General features: G+C 52.0%; 2 protein-coding genes across 4 annotated transcripts; one reads left to right on the forward strand and one right to left on the reverse strand.

The window, feature by feature from the left end:
- Positions 1-77: 77 nt before the first annotated feature.
- On the forward strand, positions 78-13,939 carry LOC148641853 (clustered mitochondria protein homolog). The gene is made up of 26 exons (XM_088618694.1): positions 78-86; positions 787-950; positions 1,890-1,942; positions 2,130-2,260; positions 3,166-3,337; positions 3,808-3,945; positions 4,032-4,198; positions 4,520-4,674; positions 4,856-4,978; positions 5,307-5,442; positions 5,736-5,828; positions 5,922-6,649; positions 6,758-6,816; positions 6,907-7,011; positions 7,231-7,331; positions 7,726-7,878; positions 8,082-8,144; positions 8,268-8,503; positions 8,890-8,974; positions 9,101-9,394; positions 9,657-9,863; positions 10,287-10,396; positions 10,835-10,928; positions 11,144-11,314; positions 12,647-12,720; positions 12,799-13,939. Exons 1-26 carry the CDS (start codon positions 78-80, stop codon positions 13,187-13,189), a joined length of 4,212 nt encoding a protein of 1,403 aa, XP_088474820.1. The 3' UTR covers positions 13,190-13,939.
- Positions 13,271-19,170, reverse strand: srrd (SRR1 domain containing). Of its 3 annotated transcripts, none has more exons than XM_088618198.1 (8): positions 19,012-19,170; positions 18,415-18,587; positions 18,052-18,092; positions 17,145-17,371; positions 16,258-16,356; positions 15,429-15,580; positions 14,938-14,983; positions 13,271-14,377 (listed from the first exon to the last, which is right to left on the reverse strand). In XM_088618198.1, exons 2-8 carry the CDS (start codon positions 18,564-18,566, stop codon positions 14,042-14,044), a joined length of 1,053 nt encoding a protein of 350 aa, XP_088474324.1. In that variant the 5' UTR covers positions 18,567-18,587; positions 19,012-19,170; the 3' UTR covers positions 13,271-14,041. The 3 variants fall into 3 exon arrangements, with proteins under 3 accessions (XP_088474324.1, XP_088474325.1, XP_088474326.1); XM_088618199.1 differs by lacking the exon at positions 19,012-19,170 and adding an exon at positions 18,686-19,003; XM_088618200.1 differs by lacking the exon at positions 16,258-16,356.
- Positions 19,171-19,263: the final 93 nt, after the last annotated feature.

Below are 19,263 nucleotides of genomic sequence, written 5' to 3' on the forward strand. Positions count from 1 at the left end.
AGCCTCAGCCCCTGAAAGAGGAGTCAGTTTCCTTGTTTGCTTCTAGATTCCATGCCTTAAAATTTCTTTTTTGGGGGATGGGAGAGGTATACTGCCTCCTTGGGGTGCGTTCAGTCCCTGCCCTAAGGAAGTCCTGTCAGTCGTACTTGGACAAAAGCAGGAGGGGAAAGAAGCAGAGGATGAGAAATTTGCTGAATAGAATTGTTGTTGATCCCCACGATGGCTCAGCCTGGGGCTGGACTGAGTCAGGAGGGTTGTCTTCTCTCATGAACTTTTCTGGTTGATGAAGTGCTCAGGCCACACCCTGCCTCTGAGCACATTGCTCCTGTCTGCAGCCCTGCAGTCGAGGGAGGTGCTGGTTGGCACACCTGCCTCAACTTCAGCATGAGAACAGTCCCTCTCTGCAGGGATCCAGGACTGCCGCTCAGCCTGGGGGAGAGAGGAGCTGGAGACACACCCTGCCGTGCAGAGAGAGAGAGAAACAGGAGACACACCCTGCCTCGCAGACAGAGAGGAGCTGGAGACACACCCTGCCGTGCAGAGAGAGAGAAACGGGACACGTGCTCTGCCGCACAGAGAGGGTCAGAGAGATTTAGAGTGTTTTTCAGACACTGCGGCACAGAGGGACAGTCAGTACTTCGGCAGTGTCCTGAGAGAAAGAGAAGGAGTGTGTTTGTGTAGACAGAAGGAATGTGTTGAGAGAGGGAGTGTTCAGTGTGAGAGAGAGATTACAGACACTTGGAAAGGGGAGGAGCACTGAGAGAGAGGGAGTACTGGTGGTAACAGGTAACTGGGGAGGAGTGTCTCTCAGTCACACGTCTGGTTGGGAGCAGCAGTGACAGAGGACAACAGACCGACAGCAGAAAAGAAACGAGAAGACAGGTCCGGTTCTTCTGTAGTGCAGAGGCACGGAGTGATGAAGGAGACCGCAGCCAGGGACACAGTGCTGGGTAAGGCCTGGGGATCAGACCAGGGCAGTAAACTACAGCGCAGCACAGTATAAAAGGAGCTTAGAGGATCAGAGTAGGACTATACTGTACAGTGCAGCACAGCACGGTTCTAGCATAGTCACTGTAGCGTACAGACTGTCCTAGAATTCATTACAGGGGACTGCTGTTACATGAACAGTCCAGTGTAGATGTTGATATACAGTTTTCAGCATTTTATCACACTGCAGACAATATGGTGTAATGCATTTAGTGCTGAGCGGGTGAGGTGTATGGCCTGGGGGGGTCTTTGTGGGGGAAGGTGTGTGAGTTAGGCCTCAGTGCTCATACTGCACCTCCACAGATATGTCTATTTGGGGAGGGGAGCTCGCTTTGAATTGGAAGAAAGCAATGGTGTATTAATTACAAACACTTCAGTAACACATTCAAAGCAGTTTTGGAAACACACCAGATAGATATTTAATAACATTTTCCACTATTTTCTAAAGAAGGAAAATGGGGAAAACTCACTCTGCTAAAGCAACATGCAGAGTGAGCATGGAGCTGATCTCAGGACCAGTGAGTAAAGACCTGAGAAGACAGTTCCAGTCCCAGCAGCTTCAGGCCACGATGGGGTTAAAGCGTTGAGCTCAGCCTTGTTTCTCACCTGGAGTCAAACCTGCCAGGACTGGGGGAGGGGATGTTTGGCTCCTGGGGGAGCTGGGTGCTTCTAGGCAAATTTTTGTGCTGAGCGTCGAGTCAAGTTGAAACGGCTCCCTGGCGCAGGGAGGGCAGGCTCGGTCTTGCCCACAGACCGACGGGCACCGACGCCTGGCCCTTCCTGACCCCAGGACTGCGTGCCTGAGGGAGGAGAGATTCTCACCCTGAGCGGCTGCTGTGGAGCAGGGGGCCTGCAGCCCTGAGTGACACAGTGACTTGTATCTCTGTCCCGCTGGTCCCCAGACCTGTAACCTCCTCCCAGACCTGCCTCTCACTTTCCCAGCTGTCTCCAGAAGGTCAGCAATCCAGCCTGAACCCCACAACTTTCCCTGAACCCTATTCCCCACATGTTTCCCCTCCATTCCCTCTGGTTCCTGGTTGCTAGACATTTCCCTCCTCTTTTCCCAGCTCGGTTCCTCACCCTTCTCTTCTCCTCTCTGCCTCCTCCCCGCCCTGCTTCCTGCTTTATGTTGCCCATGGCAGGTGTCCCAGTGCAGAGCAACGGGAGCCCAGCTCTGCACACCACTGGACGAAACACAGGAGAGGCGGGGCTAGAAGATGCGCCATTTACCGTGAAGATCCAGGGGGCAGGAATCGAACCGTTTGAGCTTCAGGTGAGTGTGGCTGTCGACAGTCGAGTTCTTTCCTCTAGTCTGTCTTCCTCTCGCAGCTGCTGCATGCCGGTTCCCTATTCCGGTCTCCATGAATGCTCCTTTTCCACAACCATGTGATTATCCCTTGATATTGCTCCCTATGGGGAATAGCTGCAGTAGGAGCTCTTCTAGTCTTCTGTGCTTCAGTATTCGTTAGAGACAGCTCCTTAACTTCTGTACATATCTATCCTTCTGATTGACAAAGCCAAAATGAAGAATGTGTTTGCAATATGACTGTCAGGTCAGCAGCTACCTGCAACTCACTGACAGTCCCCTGAAACTCAGCAGGTGTGAGCAGCTCAGCTGGCCCCAGTAACTGAATGGGAGACCTCCTGGGAAAGCTGAGGCTGCTGCTGGAAGAGGTGTTAGTGGGGCCAGCAGGGGGCGCTCACCCTGCATTATGTGTGGGTCCTAATGCCCCAGTATAGTGACGGGGACACTATACTGTAAACAGGCGCCGTTCTTCAGATGAGACATAAAACTGAGGTCCTGACTCTCTGTGGTCATTAAAAATCCAGGGTATTTCTTGTAAAGAGTAGGGTTGATACCCCCTGTGTCCTGGCCAAATAACCCCTGGCCTTTACCCATCATGGCCTCCTACTAACCCCCATCTCTGAACTGGCTTCATCACTCTGCGCTCCTCCCCACTGAGAGCTGGTGTGTGCGGAGCAGACTGGCGCAGCACCCAGGTGGGGCTGCACTGGGGTAGAGCTACAGTATGTGTGTGGAAGGATTATTGAGACTGTCAGGTGGAGGGTAGCTGGAGCCGCAGGTTGAGCTGCAGTGGGGGAGGTCCCTGTCGGTCCGGAGGCCCGGGAGGCGGCGCTGGCTGAGTCTCACTAACACCTCCTCTGTGTTGGGCACAGGTGGGCCAGTGCTGGCTGGTCCAGGATCTGGCTCAAGCGGTTCTTGCCCGGGAGGAGGTGGTTCCCCGGACCTGCCTGGCACTGTCCCTCCACGGGGTGACTCTGGAACCGCTGTCAGAGCTGGGGGCTGCCAAGGGCTTTGGACTCGGAGTCACGATCAAACTGATTGAGGGTAAGAGTGTCTGTATCTCCACTGCTCTGCTCCCTTGGCACACCTGATTATCACAGCAGGAGGACTGAGAGTCAGGGCTGTGCTTTCACGTGCTCTGTTGTTTCTGCTCAAGCAGCAGCTCCATGTAGGTGCTCAGGTGCTTATATACTAGACTTATATACTTGTATTTCTATTAAGCAGATGTTCTGCTCTCATTTCAATGTTTTACATATTAAGAGGGAGAGGTGAAACAATAGTAGACGTGCTATAAGTCAGTCTGGTTTCCCTGCCGCAGGCCAGGCTGAGAGATGAGTGAAGTCACAGCCTCACATACTTGATCATGTAGTAGGTTTGCATAATGTTTGGCACATATTGCTCTGTGTGTCTGAGCACGCACGAGGATCCACACTGCACACATGCAGGATACTGTACAGCTGCCTGTATTTCCGGAGGAGAGGAGCCACTAACCTGGTTTTTGCTCTGTTCCACAGAGCTGTACTCACCCCAGGCTGTGCGTGTGCACCTTGCCCGGCTGCAGGAGCTGCTGCAGAGCCCTGGGCCCCAGGACGCACTGAGACAGGGACAATCGCCCACCTACCTGGACGCTGCCTCACAGGGGACTGTCCCAGGTGAGAGTCTGTGCTTGTGGTGCCTGCCTCTGTCTCCGTCTGTCAGACTCCAAGCTCGCTCTCCAGCTAACCGATCGCTGTCCCAGAGGTGTCCCCCGGAAGCCACAATGGACGAGGGTCCCGACGCTCTGCCAGTGATGCCCGGGTCGACCCCCCTGCTGACTGCCCCCCTCCAGACTTCATCCTCCCAGGCTGCCGAGAGCGCCCCCTGCTGTCCCTCATTCCTGCTCTGCCCGCCAGCACACACTCTGAGGTAATCGGACTCGAACACAGATGCCATATCCTGGTACCCCCACTTCCTGTGCCACATACCTTGATCAAATCCCACCTGTTCCCTAGTGTGTCTGACTCTGATGCAAACCGACCTACCTCACTCAAGGGTGCAACAGCAGTGTCCTTTGTGGGATTTGAACCCACAGCCATGCAGACATGAGTCCAAAGCCTGGATCTCATTACTCTGACTTATGCCTGCACTGGCTTATACACTTTCTGTACAATCTGAGGCTGCTGTGCGAGGTAGGCTGGTGGAGAAATATGTTTTCTGACATCACAATTGTCGCTCTTTTCCTGCCAGAATTCAGCCTGCCTTTCCGACCTGTCCCTCAGCCGGTGGAACCCTCCCCCTGGAAACAGGAAGCTGCAGGGCGACTTGCTGTACTTGACTGTCTGCACCCTGGAGGGGAAGAGGTGTGACATCACATCCTGTCCGAAGGGATTCTACCTCAACCAGTAAGCATCATTTTGCAGGTCAAGAACCCTGTTTGTCAGGCATCACACACAAGGGCTCGGACCTAAGTTTGAATTGGGTTTGCATTGTGGTTTTGGTTGTGGGGGGGGTCATGTTTTTGGACTATTTGGTGGCAGTGATCTCACTCCTCTCTCTGGACCTCTTTGTCTCTGTCTGTGTCAGATCCACAGAAGCGCAGTTTGACCCGCGACCCGCCACGCCCTCCCTGCTTTCCCACTCTTTGGCTGACTTGCTGGCTCAGCTCAGTCCCAGGTTCAAGAAGGGACTTACTGCATTGAGGAGCAGGTACCACACACTGGGGCAAATACAGCTGGTGGCTGGGGGCTGAGGCAAATAGAGCTCTGCAGGGCCATGTGACAGCAAGGTACAGCTGGAAATCAAGTACTGTAAGTACAGGAGCACATGCAGCTCGAGACCTGGCAACTGATTTGAGCAGGAAGAATAAAGTTCTTGGCTATGGAGTAATTATCTTTTTACAGAGCTGTTATAAAGATGTCATGTGCATCCTGTAATTGTAAGAATTGCTGTAAAGGTATTATAGAGATTATTGATGTTTTACAGCATGATTGAAATGAGCCCACTGGCTTGTATCGGCATTATCTCTCTCCTGCAGATCACAGCGACCCTTGTTAGAGACGATGGCCACGCCCTATCGCACCCTAGCTTGGGTGGCCCCACTCCTGCAGCACCGTCCCACCTGTGACCCCTACAGCTGGCGCCTGGGGCTGGAGGAGCACAGCTCTGGCCAGGTGAGGCTGCAGTCAGTGTGTGCACCTCTGTGTTACTGTCTGCTCTTCTGTGTCAGTGTGTTTCTGTGTTAGTGTGTCAGTGTGTTATTGTGTCAGAGTGATTCTGTGTCAGTGTGTCAGTGTTTTACTGTGTCAATGTTTTACTGTCAGTGTGTTTCTGTGTCAGTGTGTTTCTGTTTTAGTGTGTCAGTGTGTTTCTGTGTCAGTGTATTACTGTGTCACTGTGTCAGTGTGTTACTGTGTCACTGTGTCAGTGTGTTACTGTGTTCATCTGTGCTTCTCCCCCTCGTCAGGCCCCAGACTGGAACGAGGAGCTGCAGGCAGCACGTGATCTTCCCCAGAGCACTCTGGAGGAGAGGCTGCTGAGGAGCCGGGCTCTGCTGCAGGTGAGGGCACTGTCATAACCCTCGCAGGAGCTGTATGAGTCCACAGCTACAGACTCACCAGCCGGTCTCTTCCTGTCTCCCTGTCTGTCCCAGGTGAGCAGTGGCTTTGTGTGGGCTGTGACCCAGGGGGCGGAGGCTGTGATTGACGGGAGTGCTGTGCCCATCAACCCGAGCGAGGAGCCTCAGCTGCAGGCCTTCCTGTGTGGGGGGGTGTTCTTCAGCCAGGGCGCTGAGGGAGGCGTGCTGGGCGGGAAGCGAGGGGCCCGCGCAGCGCCCAGGCTGGAGCTGGCAGGTGTGCAGGCCTACAGCCAGCTGGGCAAGGGGCTGGTGGGGCAGGGCGCCCTGCACACTCTGCCTGCAGCCGTGGTGGACTACAGGGGGGTGCGTCTGGCTGCGCAGGGCCTGGCCCCGGGCTGGCTGGAGCCAGAGCAGGAGGGCCAGGGGGCGGCGGGCAGCACGCGGCTCCTGTATGGGCTCTCCGCGCCCCCCCAGGAGGGCGGTCCCCGCAGGAGGCTGCTGGAGCTGCTGGCCCAGGCTGCCAAGAGCCTGGCGATTCAGAAGCACAGTGTGTTGACGCCGCGCGACCACCCAGCCCCGCTCTTCTCCTCCGCGGACTGCAGGGGTGTGCTGGGCGCAGACGGCAGGTACTACGTGACGGATCTGTTCCGCACCCTGCCGCCGGATGTCAATTTCCTGCCTCAGGAGAGGAAAGGGGAAGATGGGTGGCCCTCGGGGTACTCATCGCTCAGCCTACCCAGGGTCTTCCCTCACCAGCTGTGCCGCCTGCGGCCCGAGCTGGTCAGCGCCTTCATACAGCACAAGTAAGTGTCTCCCGGCACCCGTGTGGCGTATCTGTCTGTCTGTGCACCAGCTCCCGTTTCCACCTAGCCTGCGACTGAAAGCTGTGTCCCTCCCTCTCGTCCTCACAGGTCGTCTCAGTTTAAGCAGCGTGTGAAAGAGACGATGGCGCAGAGTGGGCCTGACCACGGTGAGGAGGGAGAGAGGGAGATGGGGGCCAGGAACGGAAGTGTCCACTTACTAAGCATATGAAAGCATGTCCCTGTCTATCTGTCTGCAGGCAGCGGACAGGGTGTTGACGCCGTCAGAGCGGCCTGTAAGGAGCTGGGCTCAGTCAGTGACATCATCTTTGAGATTCGCTTCAACCCTGACCTCTACTCACCAGGTAAAGTTTATTTCTGCCACAGTATGCTTACAGGCCTGGGATTAACGCCTCATATAAATCTCAAAAAGAATAAATAACAGATACAGGTAATAAATAATACTGGTTAAGAAGCGCACCTGTGCACATGGCTGCAGTCAGTCCGCTTGAGGACCTGGAAGTTGCTCACAAGAGGATGAAGTCAGGGAGCCACGCTGAGCTGTTGCTCTTCCCTGTGTCCAGGTGTGCGATTCCCGGAGGAGGAGCAGGGAGCCGTGCAGCTGCAGGAGAGGCTCCTGAGGGAGGCTGCGGCATTCCTGGTGACAGAGCAGATCCCAGCCTTTGTGAGTTCCGCCTGCTCTGGCGCGGCACGGCCCCTAGCCCTGTCCCTGTTTCTTCAAGGAAGGATGAGAGAAGTCTGTGTCCTGTGAACACACACTGTCAATCCCATCTGCACCCCAATTCACACACTGTTCATCCCAGAATGTCCACAGCTCAGCTGTCACTCTGGCTGGAGGATGCGATGCCATTAACACTCCAAGCCTGCCTCTACCCAGGAGACACAGGCGTCTGTGACTTCAAGGCACCTTCAGCCGATGGTCCAGCATCCACTAGGAGCTCCCAGCCATCCTATAGGGCATATCCCACATTTTGGGCAGAGGCTGTTACTCGAGTGCACCCCAGGACCTCCTATTCCACCCCCTTTCTCCCCACACTTACCTCACTTTGTGTCCCCAGGTGTCAGACTGCCGGCACCACCATGTTATCCCAGCAGATGGCGCAACTTTGGCCCAGGCACTACACCAGAGGGGCATCAACCTGCGCTACATGGGACAGGTTGTTCGCACCATTGACCAATCACAGCACACTGAGCGACTGACTCATGTCAAGGTGAGCATCAGTTTGACAACGGCAGCATCCAAAGAGACTCTCACTCCTCCACCCTCTCTTTCACTCCTCCACCCTCTCTCACCCCTCCACTCTCTCTTTCACCCCTCCACCCTCTCCCTGTCCTAGTCACTGTTAGAAAAATGTGATTTTAAGAGCTTTTGGAACACAATTTCTCACTCCTGTGCAACTTTGCTGTTTCGCAGAGACTGCTCTATGGAGAGATGATTGTCCGGTCAGCTAGACGGGTCCTTAACAACTCTCTGCAGGTGACGTAGCACTGTTTATCTGATCGACTTTCTCTCCTGTGTTGCGCCAGCATTACTCTCACCCTGGCGGTGCGTATCTCTGTACATCAGTGTCTGAGAGTCTGCTTGCTTGTCTGTCCTTAGGGGGTGGAAACGTCCAGTTTGGCTGCAGCTGTCAGTCACTTCCTGTGTTGCCTGCTGGGACCACACTGCAATCCCGCCCCTGTAGGGGAGGAGCCAAAACGGCGGTCTCGGAGGCGTGGCCGTGGTGGGGGCGGGGTTTCCGACAATACTGGCTGGAGCGTGCTCAGTGCTGCGGAGCTCTGGAATCTCATTAGTCTGGATGTGCAGGAGACCTATGACCTCAAAACTGACTTGGGGTCAGTTGAAACAATTTCTAAAACAGCTTATATATCTGCAGTAAATCAGTATCAATAAATAGGCTCATTTAAGTTATAGTGGAACTTGATAATTGCTATTTTATTTAAGGGTAATTAGTTAATGCCTATGTTACAGTTAAAACTAATAGGCAACTGAAATAAAAAGAAAAACATATGTCACATAAAGAATTTTAAAAACTTGGTTAAGTTCTTATGTTCCTCTTAGTGAACGAAATATGAAACTCTGACAATTGTTATGTATGATACAGTAATTATTAGTAAGAAAGTTCAGTGTATTTGGAGTTAAAGGTTGACATGTGCTTTGGAAGTGACCGTTTCCCGTACTGTTTCTGTCTTTGTGATGTTGGCCTGACTCTGGTGTGCAGTTCCAGCATTGACCATGTGGTGGAGGTGTATGGACTGCAGAAGGTATCGGTGCTGAGGGAGCTGTGTCTGAAGATGGGGATACAGGTGAGAAGGGGGACAGGGGGACTGGGGCTCACTGCCTGGCATCCTGACTGACTGACAGTCACTCGGACGCTGGTGGCCACCTGCCAGCCTGACTGAATCAGCCCCTCCTGTGTCCATCCGCCTCAGGTGCAGCTGAAGGAGTACAACCTGGACAGTCGCCACAGGCCACCCTTCTCCCCGGAGGACATCCTGGGCATCTTCCCTGTGGTCAAGCACCTCACCACGGGCTCCAGGGACGCCACCCGCGTGTTCTTTGGGGCGCAGGCCAGCGTGCAGAAGGGCCAGCTGCTGGAGGGGTACGAGCAGCTGAAGGAGGCCGTGTATCTCTTCAGCCGCACCTGCGATGAGCTGCACCCCGACGCGTGTGCCTGCCTGAGCGCCCTGGCGCGGGTCGCCCACATCCTGGGGCGCAGTGCAGAGGTAAACTCTGTCGGGCGGGGCAGGGTTACGGGACAGCTCTTCCGCTCTTTAAGAGAGGGTCTTCCTGTTGACAGGCCCCGATGGTCAGAATTCTCAGATGTTTGATTTTTGTTGGTGTGCGCCTTGTGCAGACCTCAGAGAACGGCTCGTTCTGGACGTTCAGGCAGGGTGTGGGGTACCATGGGGCCTGCAGGTTGGTCAGTGTGTGCAACCTTGTCCAGCTCCAGAACCCCTGACACACTGCCACCCCCTCTCTCCCCAGGCCCGCAGTGTCCAGCTGAGAGCAGTGGTGGTCAGTGAGAGAGTGCTGGGGTTCGACCACCCCAACACAGTCCAGGAGTACGCCCTGCTGGCGGTGTACGTGTGCACGGGGGGAGAGCTGCCGCTGGCGCGGCGGCTGCTGTACCGGGCGAGGCTGCTGCTGCTGCTGCTGCACGGAGAGGATCACCCCTACATGGCCACCCTGGACGTGAGTGACCGCTTGGCATGCCCTGCACACTGCACATGGGCCAGCAAGGCGCTGCCGTAGCAGACACAGGCTCAGTGGCAGTGATTTACAGACTCAACACTTGGAATATATTCATGCAGACTCTAATCATGCACAGCTGTTGTTTCTTTCTGCGAGTGTAGAAGAGAAGCTCCAGAGGAGCATGTGAGCTAGTTTGGAGGCTCAAGAAGACACACAAAGCGCTGTTGAAAATTTATAGTAAAGGAATATTTAGCCTCTTTTGCTTTGGTGCAAGACACTGTATGTATAGAGGGATCAAAAGCCTAACTGAAATAGTTCTTGAAAAAAGATGACACTAGTTAAGCTCCTATGATCTCGTGTTTCCTCTGCTTGCAGATACAGTAAACATTAGTGCATCATTAATCACCCCTCTCTCTCCCTCAGAGCTCTATTGGGCTGCTGCTGCAGGGTGAGCAGTCTGTACAGTTCCTGCAGAGCGCGCTCAGAATCAACACCAAGTTCTGTGGCAGTGACGACCCGCAGACTGCTCTCAGGTAACCATCCAGCCAGCCATTTTCTAACTGCTTCATCCAATTCGGGTAGCAGGAGAGCCGGAGCCAGAGCCTATCCTGGGCACACTCACAGGGCCAATTTATAGAAGCCAATTAACCTGCCAGTGTCTTTGGACTGTTCCTTGTGAAGAACATAAGAACACTGACAACCAGGAGCAGCCACTCTGCCCATCTAGCCTGTTATATTCCTAGTTAGAAATGAACTGATCCCAAAATCTCATCCAGACATCTTCTGAAAGAAGCCAGGGTACTGGCTACAACAACATGGCTGGGCAGCATGTTCCACACTCCCGACACCCTTAGTGTAATGAAGTGCCTCCTACTCTCAGTTTTAAATGCACTTTTCCAGACAGCTGTGTTCCATAGTTTTCAGTGGACTTATAGACTCATCTCCTGCTCCTGCTCCCTCCGTCTCTGCAGTCATCACCTTCTGGCCCAGGCGCTGTGCAGCGTGGGGGAGTATCGCAGTGCAATGAGCCAGGAGAAAGCAGCACTGGCAGTGTACCAGGCTCAGGTGAGCACACGGCACACAGACACTGCTGTCAGTGACGGGACACAAGCACAAGACAGCACAGAAACACAGGACGCGCAGAGACGTCACACAAGCACAAGACAGTACAGAGACATGGGCCCGGCCTGGACACAGGACGCATCATGGCGACACACAGTACAGTGTGACTGCCTGTCTGTAAGTGCCTGTAAGCAACATGACTGTTTGTGTGTCTGCAGTTTGGAGAGGATCACCAACAGACAAAAGCAAGCTTGAATTTCCTGCAAGCCATTACCCAGCAAGCTGTACGTGTGGAGCGAACCCTGAGGCAAGGCGCCGACCCTGTTGAGGCAGCACCCCCTCAGGTGAGGAAGAACACAGGCAGACACTGGCAGGCCACTGCTCCTCAGGTGAGGAATAACACAGGTAGACACTGGCAGGCCACTGCTCCTCAGGTGAGGAAGATCACAGGCAGACACTGGCAGGCCACTGCTCCTCAAGTGAGGAAGATCACAGGCAGGATACTGCTCCTCAGGTGAGGAAGACCACAGGCAGACACTGGCAGGCCACTGCTCCTCAGGTGAGGAAGAACACAGGTAGACACTGGCAGGCCATGAAATCTATGACAGTCAAAATTCCACAACATCCCAGATCCCAGAAAAGATGGAATTAACTAATCAAATAGAGCATTTGAAATGTACTTAAATCCATGAGAATCCATGAGGATAACACTTTGTTAAAGCTGCAGCAGCATCTCGTTACTCCCAGAATATTCTACTGGGGCAAATCAACCCCAGGACGTTTCACTGGCAAATCCGTTTATATTTCAGCCATTATGTATATGGGACCTGAGATGTGTGTTAGCTGTCCAGTGTTGAGTGGCCTTAGCTTACCAACCACAAAATGGGCATGATGGTCCTAATGGTGGCCTTGTTATGTTCTTTTTATTGGAAACTGGTTAGAAAGAAATAATTAATAATTTACTGTTTAATCATTTTTTAGACTTATCCATCTTGTTAAAAAAGTATGATCGGTTGATGGTGCCCATCTAGGTTTATGGAATCAACTCCAGATTTTGATTTTCAGTGAAATCGGCTGTGCACTTGTGAAGAAAATAAAAGGGGAATAGGTGCCAAACTACTTAACTACTTAAGTCATCTGTGAACAATGAGGGATACTTGGAATTATGTTGCTACTTCCTCATCACGTTTCACAAGTCTACACATTTTAGGTGCAGTGAACTACTGTAATGTACACAACCTTACCAAGTTACCAGGCTGCACAGAAAAGAATAACCAACTTTTACAAAAACAGGCTTTTTAATAAGGAGAGTCTATTGAGAGCCCTGAAGAGTTCTTCCTGGTTAACCATCACATCTTGGACTTATCAGGTTCAGAACCAAAGCAAAAGGAACCTAATATAAATCTCATCACAAAGGAGAATGACTTAGTCAGGGAGATGATGTCTGTGAGACACTGTCCAGTGGAAAGAGTGGCAGTGGACAGAGCCATGGGACAGAGTCCACGTGTAAGAGTGGAGCGTCCACAGATATTCGGGTTGCAGAAAAGCAGGGAGAGAAACAGAAGGGAAAAGCCAGATCCTACACTAGTTTTGCTGTATTCTTAATACATAGTTCTCATTTACAATGGTGACCTGGAGATTTGTTTATATTGCAGGGCATTTACTGGAGGGATCTAAGTGAAGTACCTGGTCGAATGATGTTTACCGTGTTTTTCTAACAGATTTTAACTCCCTCTCTGGAGACCAGACTGGAGCAGCTGGCCCTGGTCAATGGGATCCTCAAAGTCACACCAGGGTAGGTAATCTCCAACTGCATGCCCCACAGTGCCAGAATAAGTTGATTTTTTCTGATTATATCCTTTTCCCCCTGCAGTAACAAGACCCATAAACAGGACAATCAAGCAGGAGAGAGTGACAATAATGCTCTACATGTCCTAGACCAGAATGACATAAGAAATGAGAATGAGAAAAAAGTTGCAGCAGATCTGACCAACGAACTGGCAGGGCCTGAGGGACCTGAACTGTTGTCAAACGGTGGGACTGTAGAGTCACCGGCCAATGGGGAAAACGCTACAGAGGAAGAGACAGGTAAAGAGGAAGCAGGGCAGGAAATCATGATTAATGAAAATACAGGTACAGATAAAGAACTACCTGGCTCACATCAGGAGAAGATTATACCCGGGGAGAAGACGATACCACAGGAACCAGCTCATGACCGTTCAGGTCCTCCAGAAACGGCCAGAGAAGAGACAGCAGCCATTTAACAGCAAACCCACTCTGAGCAACGACCAGCCCCTACAGCTGCCATCCATCCACAAACTTGCCATCTTCAAAAAAAGGCACAGTTTTTTAATCGTCTGCGAAATCAATTAATTTTTAATATTGTAAAAATGGCATTGTGATTTTATGAAACCGTGTGATTTCTCAGTTTATTCTGGTGAATGAAGGACACTGAAAACAGAGCAAAAATGCAGTGACTGGCTCCCTCCCATACTCTGGAGGCGAAGACTGTCGCAATGTCCTCCCCCACCTCATCTGTAAAATGTGTCTGACCAGAGAGCCGGCCGGCCGTTGATACTGGCACCTCGGGGCTGACTGCTCACTATCAGCCTGGTACAGACACAGTAGTATCAGATGTACTTTTCCTTTATTTACAGTAATACAAGCTTTCAGACAAAACTAATACAACTCTTCTCATCTCATTTACCCTGTGCTCTCTAGTGCTTATTGCTTGTGCAAAACTGACGTACATTGTACAAATCTGACTGACCTTGCATCTTGGGACTGCAGTTATTTAACCCACTAGTGGGCAGTGCCAGCCTGAATGGGCACCACAGGTGTGCAGTCAACCAGCCAGACCCCAGCTGTGCTCCGGGATCGCCTCTCCGCTGCCCGGCCTGCCGCCTGTACTGCTTGGGAGGTCTTTTCACGGAGATGTGCCGAGAGGGGTGAATGCCCTTTTCTATCTGATACTTTTTTGGTGCAAGTTTTCAATAAATAATTACTTAAAACCAGCCTGTCTCCCTGCAGCTCAGTCTCAGCTATAACAGGTTCTGCTAGCTCCTCGTAAGTTACCCTGCAGAAAGAGGGAGAATTCTCTGGAAACGTGGTGGGATTCAGACTTGGTTGCCATGCCCAGTGCCGACGCTTGTGTAGCCTTGAGACAGAGGCGCACTGTGTCCTACAGCGCAGCATGGCTGGTGCTGGGGTGCCCCTGAAGCCGGCGCTGGGATGCCCACCTTCCCCTCCTGCCCCCTGCAGCGCGCCCCTGCAGCCTGTATGATCTCTAGGTCCGGGCAGTGCTGGTAGTCCGGCTCGGGGGGGTCAGCCCAGGTGTCAGAGGGCAGGGAAGCCAGGAGCTCCGGAGGGAAACGCAAGAGAACGGTGTTGTTGAAGACGTCCAGAAATCGGGGGGGGCAGGGTAGCGGTGTCTCCTCACATGCTCTCATAATCTGCCACCGCCATGAAGGAAAAGCACAGCTGTGACACGACACTCAGCAGATACAGCACCCAGGGCTGGGGCCCGCGCTTCACTTTCAATGCACAGGTTTCCAGAAACACTGACGGACAATGTCCACTGGTGGACACTGCCCCAGCCTTGACAGAAATAGCAACACAGCAAAAAAACAGAGAGGAAAGAAATCAGTGAAAAAGAACTTGAAATTGTAACCAGGTTTCATTCACCATTCAATCAGGAATTAAAACATTTAGGAAATAAAACTGAACAAAAGCAGAATATTTTTACATTATTTTTAACAAAATAGAAGCAGAAGGCCCAGAAACAGCCTCATGCCAAAGCACACTGGGCAGGTCCAACTGCCCCACTGATCTCAGCTGAACGTCCAGCACTCTCAGAGACAGAGCACATCATCAAGTCATCGTATGCAAGCCATGCTGTTTTAGAATTGATTCTAAATTTCACTGGTAATACTGGCAGCCCCAGTTTCCGGCTCTTGTCCACAACAGTGAGGGCAGGACGGGTGTCCAGAGGTGAGGACACAGGAAAGGATACGTCCCGGATGTAGGTATAATCTCTCTTGAGGACTCTTTCCAGCGTGCTGCAAAACAAACATCGATACCAACTCTTACTGCCATGAGCTGCTTGCTCTAATCTCTCCACACTCTCAGGCTACAGATCTATCAGGGTGCTTCATGCGACTAAAATTCAAAAGAGAGGAAAGAATATAAGGAAGACTTACAAATGATATAAGGCCACTTGGCCCATCTAGCCCCTTTGGTAACTGGTAGTTAATTTATCAGATCTCATCCAGGTGTTTCCTGGTAGAACCAGGGGTTTTGGCTTCAGAACAGTTTGGGCACATAATAAACAACAATAAACAATCCTTCTACAGCACTTTTCTGGACACTGCACTCAAAGCGTAATGGTAATGGGGACCCCTCCACCAACACCAGTATGTCAAGGTGATATGGCTTGTTCCATAGTCCCACAATCCTTTGTGTAAAGAAAAGAACAACACCATGATGGTCATGGAACTGCCTCACCTCTCCTGAATGCCACAGAAACTGTTTCCAACTATGGTAAGCAGGGGCAGGCTGTCAGTGCTCCAGTTTCTCCACAGCAGGTTGTTATACAGTGCTTTTCCACAGTGAATCAGGTAGAAGAGGGTGGGTCTGCACACAAGCCGCTTCCCCTCCTGAGTAGCAGCAACAAAGCACAACAGACGACAATTCAGAACAGCACCCAGGAAAATAACACAAAGCAATTCTGCCTGCAGACAATTACTGAACAGAAGAACTGGGGTTCAGCTGATGATGTTGGTTACAGGCTCTCTGAGGCAGAGAGACTAAGCAAGTGAATGACTGCTCCTGCTGCAGTCACTAATGCTCACTCACATTCAATAACCGCTTTATCCAGTTCAGGGTTGCAGGGCAGCCGGAGCCGATCCCGGCAAGCAACGGCACAAGGCAGGATACACACTGGATGGGACACCAGCCCACTGCAGGCACTCACACCACTGCCAGTTTTCCCAGAAGACAATTGACCCACCAGCATGTCTTTGGACTGTGGGAGCACCTGGGGGAAACCCACGCAAACATGGGGAGAACATACAAACTCTACACAGACAGCACCTCAGGTCCAGAACTGAACCCAGGGCCGCAATTCTGATCACTGTGCCACCATACTGCCCCTAAATATAACATCTTATCTGAAGTAAAAAGCACAGAGATGTTCAGCAGCTCCCATGAACCAGCGATAGAGTCAGGGGCCTAAAACGAGAACATCCTGGCTGCAAGTCCTCTACACTAATATCCGCTTCAGCACTCAGCCTGCAGGCTGCAGCAGCTGTCTTCTCACTGCGATTCCTCTCACCTCGTTCTCCGTGAGCACAGTGAGCCCCAGGGCCTGCAGAACTTTGGTCTCTGCCGCCGAGAACACCGGGTCATACACACAGCAGCGCTGGGGCGGCACCTTGGGCAAGATGGTGTCAATACTGGGGCAAGACAGTGTCTCCCCCAAACATTCATGTGTTCTGCAAACCACTGCCCTGTCTTCAGATTTCATTTCAAAACATATACTGGGTTTTAATAATCAACAAATGCAATGCCCAGTTAAGGATAATCTGGGTTACCATTTCACCGATACGGGTTTCGCAGACCTGCTGAGCCTGTTCCTGGTCTGGTTCAGACTTGCACACCAACCCAAAACTCCTCCTAGGCGGGGAGGCAGGAAAAGGCAGAGACCTGTGCAAGATGTGCGCGAAGAGCAGAGTTCCCAGCTGGAACGACCAGCTCAACGGCTGAGAGGTTTGCCCATCACAGCTTCTTCTCCTCTCCTGCCCTGCAGCAGCTGCCTGCTGAGCAGTTTAATGGCCTCCCGAAGCAGACTGTCTGCACTGTCTCCTGGCTCTGCGTTAGGACACACCCACCTCCCTGAGGAAGTGAGACAGCCTGGACTCAGGGATTCACAGGCTCTGTAAAAACCTTATATAACAGCTTGTAATTCAATGTCATTAATAAGTGTTTCTCGTTTAAGACTTTTGATGATTTTGCTTCCATTAAACTGTGCTAATAAGAAAGATACCATGTGGCCACCTGTCATTCTCACTACAGGTATCTGAGAAATTTGCCTGCTGGGCAAGCTGGTGTCAGGACATGATCATTTCCTTAACATCTTAAATTCTTTAACCTCCTGTTACAGATCGCGTCCATCATCCAGCACCTCAGGAGACGCAGTGACGCTCACGGAGCTGCAGGTACCTGCAGGCTCTCTAGGAGCAGCAGCAGCAGAGCCAGCTGGTAGCGGGAGGAGACGCAGGAGGAGAAGTTGCCTAGCCCGTAACACACGCAGTCCAGCTCCGACGCGGCACAGACAGCGCCCTCGCGCTTTGGGTGTGAAGAGCACGCACTCTCCTTGTCCTGGGAAGGAGAGCTGCCGCTGCCCAGCTCAGCTGGGGGATCGCTGGCCAGGCTATTTACAAGCAGCTCTGAAGAAAGAAGGCAGAACACAGCTGAGCCCAACACCGGGTCTGTGAGGAAGGATGCCTCTGAATGAAAAAGCACCGATTCCTGGCGAGTGACACAGGAAATTATTCATCAGGGTTCTACTCTACTGCACAATCAGAAAGCACACTCCACCACACTGAGTTCCCACACTTTTACACAAAGGCAGAAAACAACTTGCAGTTTTGACAAAAAACAAACTGAAACATTTAAACAGCTTAAAGCATTTCTTAAACTAGTATTCTGTAATGTTCACATTAGGATGAAAAACAGGAAGGTGATCAATTTTAGAAGAGATGACTTCACCTGCATAACCTAATGGCTGATTAATCTGAACAGCTGTGACTGTGGGACATAAGAATGTAAGAATGATTACAAACAAAATAAGGCCACGTGGCCCATCTGGCCTGATTGGTGGATAGTAGCTTTATTGATCCAAGGATCTCTGGACAGTTCTTGGTGGAAGCCAAGATATTGATTTGGGCAGCTTGTTCCAGACTCTCACAACCTTTTAGGTGAGGATGTGCTGTCTGGTCTTGGTTTCAAATGCAGTTCTACGTAGTTTACACTTGTGCCCTCTGATTTGTTTTGTACGGGTACATGCCAACAAGAGGATTATCCAGCACACAGCTGGCTGGGAGTCCACTCCTGAAGACTAGCTCACCTCTCCACACCTGCCAGAAATCCTCAATCCTCAGCTCTTTCCTGAAATACACAGAGAAAAATTTAGCCTTCAGTGTTCACATGGGAAGTACTGCTGAGTCTACTGAGGACTTTGGCATCACTGCTATCGCCCATCGCCCCAACAGAGCAGAGCTGAAAGAAGGAGGAAGAGGCAGTGTCGGGTACAGTGTTATAACATGCACAAGGCGACGCTACCACATCGGAGGTGCTTGTGTCATGTGGGTCTACACAGGCAACACGGCGCTCAGCTCAGCCTCTCCTGCAGCCTGTCCGACACGCTGGAACGCTCTCTGATGGCCTAAGCCATACCTCCTAGAACAGCCCGGCGCGGTGAGAGACTCACATGGCTGCGGTGATCCTCTCTCGGAGCTGCCGAGTGTCCGGTGCATCGTCCAGGACACAGTTACCCTGCTGTCCCTGTCCTCCCCACCGCCTGGGCCGGCTTCTCCCCTTCTTCCGCTGTACCTTCTGCCATTCCCCGCTGCCGCCCGCCATCCCTATGGGAAAGCTGGGATCCTAGGAGACCAGGATACAATGTCAGCACCGCCGGGCTCCGCGCAGCGGTTGCGATCACGGCTCTGTGACCTTGCCGAGAGGGAAGACTAGGGTCGAACCTGCGCTGGCTTTTGTCCAACTTAAGCGCTCCGTTAATTGACGTCATTTCACGTTTTCCCTGTTGCACTACTCTGAAAATATTGTCAAGATCCTCCACAGCGCATTAACGTAACGGAGACGGTATAGATGTACATAACCCTAACCGTGAGCTCAGAACAGTCCCCGGTACCGTCTGTGTGGAGCGCTGACTCAAAAAGTCCCTCCTCGCTCCGAACAGAACAAACTTTACGAAGAGCCGTACGCTCTTTTTCACTCTTCTATCAAGAATAAATGCAACGTGTCAAAAACAGTAGTAAAATGCAGCCACCACCCTCCCAGTGCTCACTCTGATCTTAGCGTCACTCAGCTACCAGAGAACCTCAGAGCTGTCAGATGAAACCGGTCCTCCCGGCCGAACACAAAGCCCACTGGACTGATCCCACCCCCTCAACCAAACACACACCACCTTGCACTTCTGACTGCGCGTACGGCCTTACAAAGACCCTGGCGGAAACTATGACGCGTGACATAAGTTCCGACTGTGAGGGGTCCGGTAGGAGTCAGATCATACGAACAGAAGAAAACAAGAAGTCACAAA

This window comes from Lepisosteus platostomus, chromosome 24, assembly GCF_059453375.1.
Source record: "Lepisosteus platostomus isolate fLepPlt1 chromosome 24, fLepPlt1.hap1, whole genome shotgun sequence".
NCBI lineage: Eukaryota > Metazoa > Chordata > Actinopteri > Semionotiformes > Lepisosteidae > Lepisosteus > Lepisosteus platostomus.

Coding starts and splice junctions, on each gene's coding strand:
- srrd (XM_088618198.1), bottom strand. CDS start 18,566: ATGGCGGGCGGCAGCGGGGAATGGCAGAAGGTACAGCGGAAGAAGGGG. Junction 18,093..18,414: donor GAGAGGATCACCGCAGCCAT/GTGAGTCTCTCA, acceptor TGTGTATTTCAG/GAAAGAGCTGAGGATTGAGG. Junction 15,581..16,257: donor CTGTGCTCACGGAGAACGAG/GTGAGAGGAATC, acceptor GCTGCTACTCAG/GAGGGGAAGCGGCTTGTGTG.
- LOC148641853 (XM_088618694.1), top strand. Junction 3,946..4,031: donor CTCACAGGGGACTGTCCCAG/GTGAGAGTCTGT, acceptor TCGCTGTCCCAG/AGGTGTCCCCCGGAAGCCAC. Junction 6,817..6,906: donor GCAGAGTGGGCCTGACCACG/GTGAGGAGGGAG, acceptor ATCTGTCTGCAG/GCAGCGGACAGGGTGTTGAC.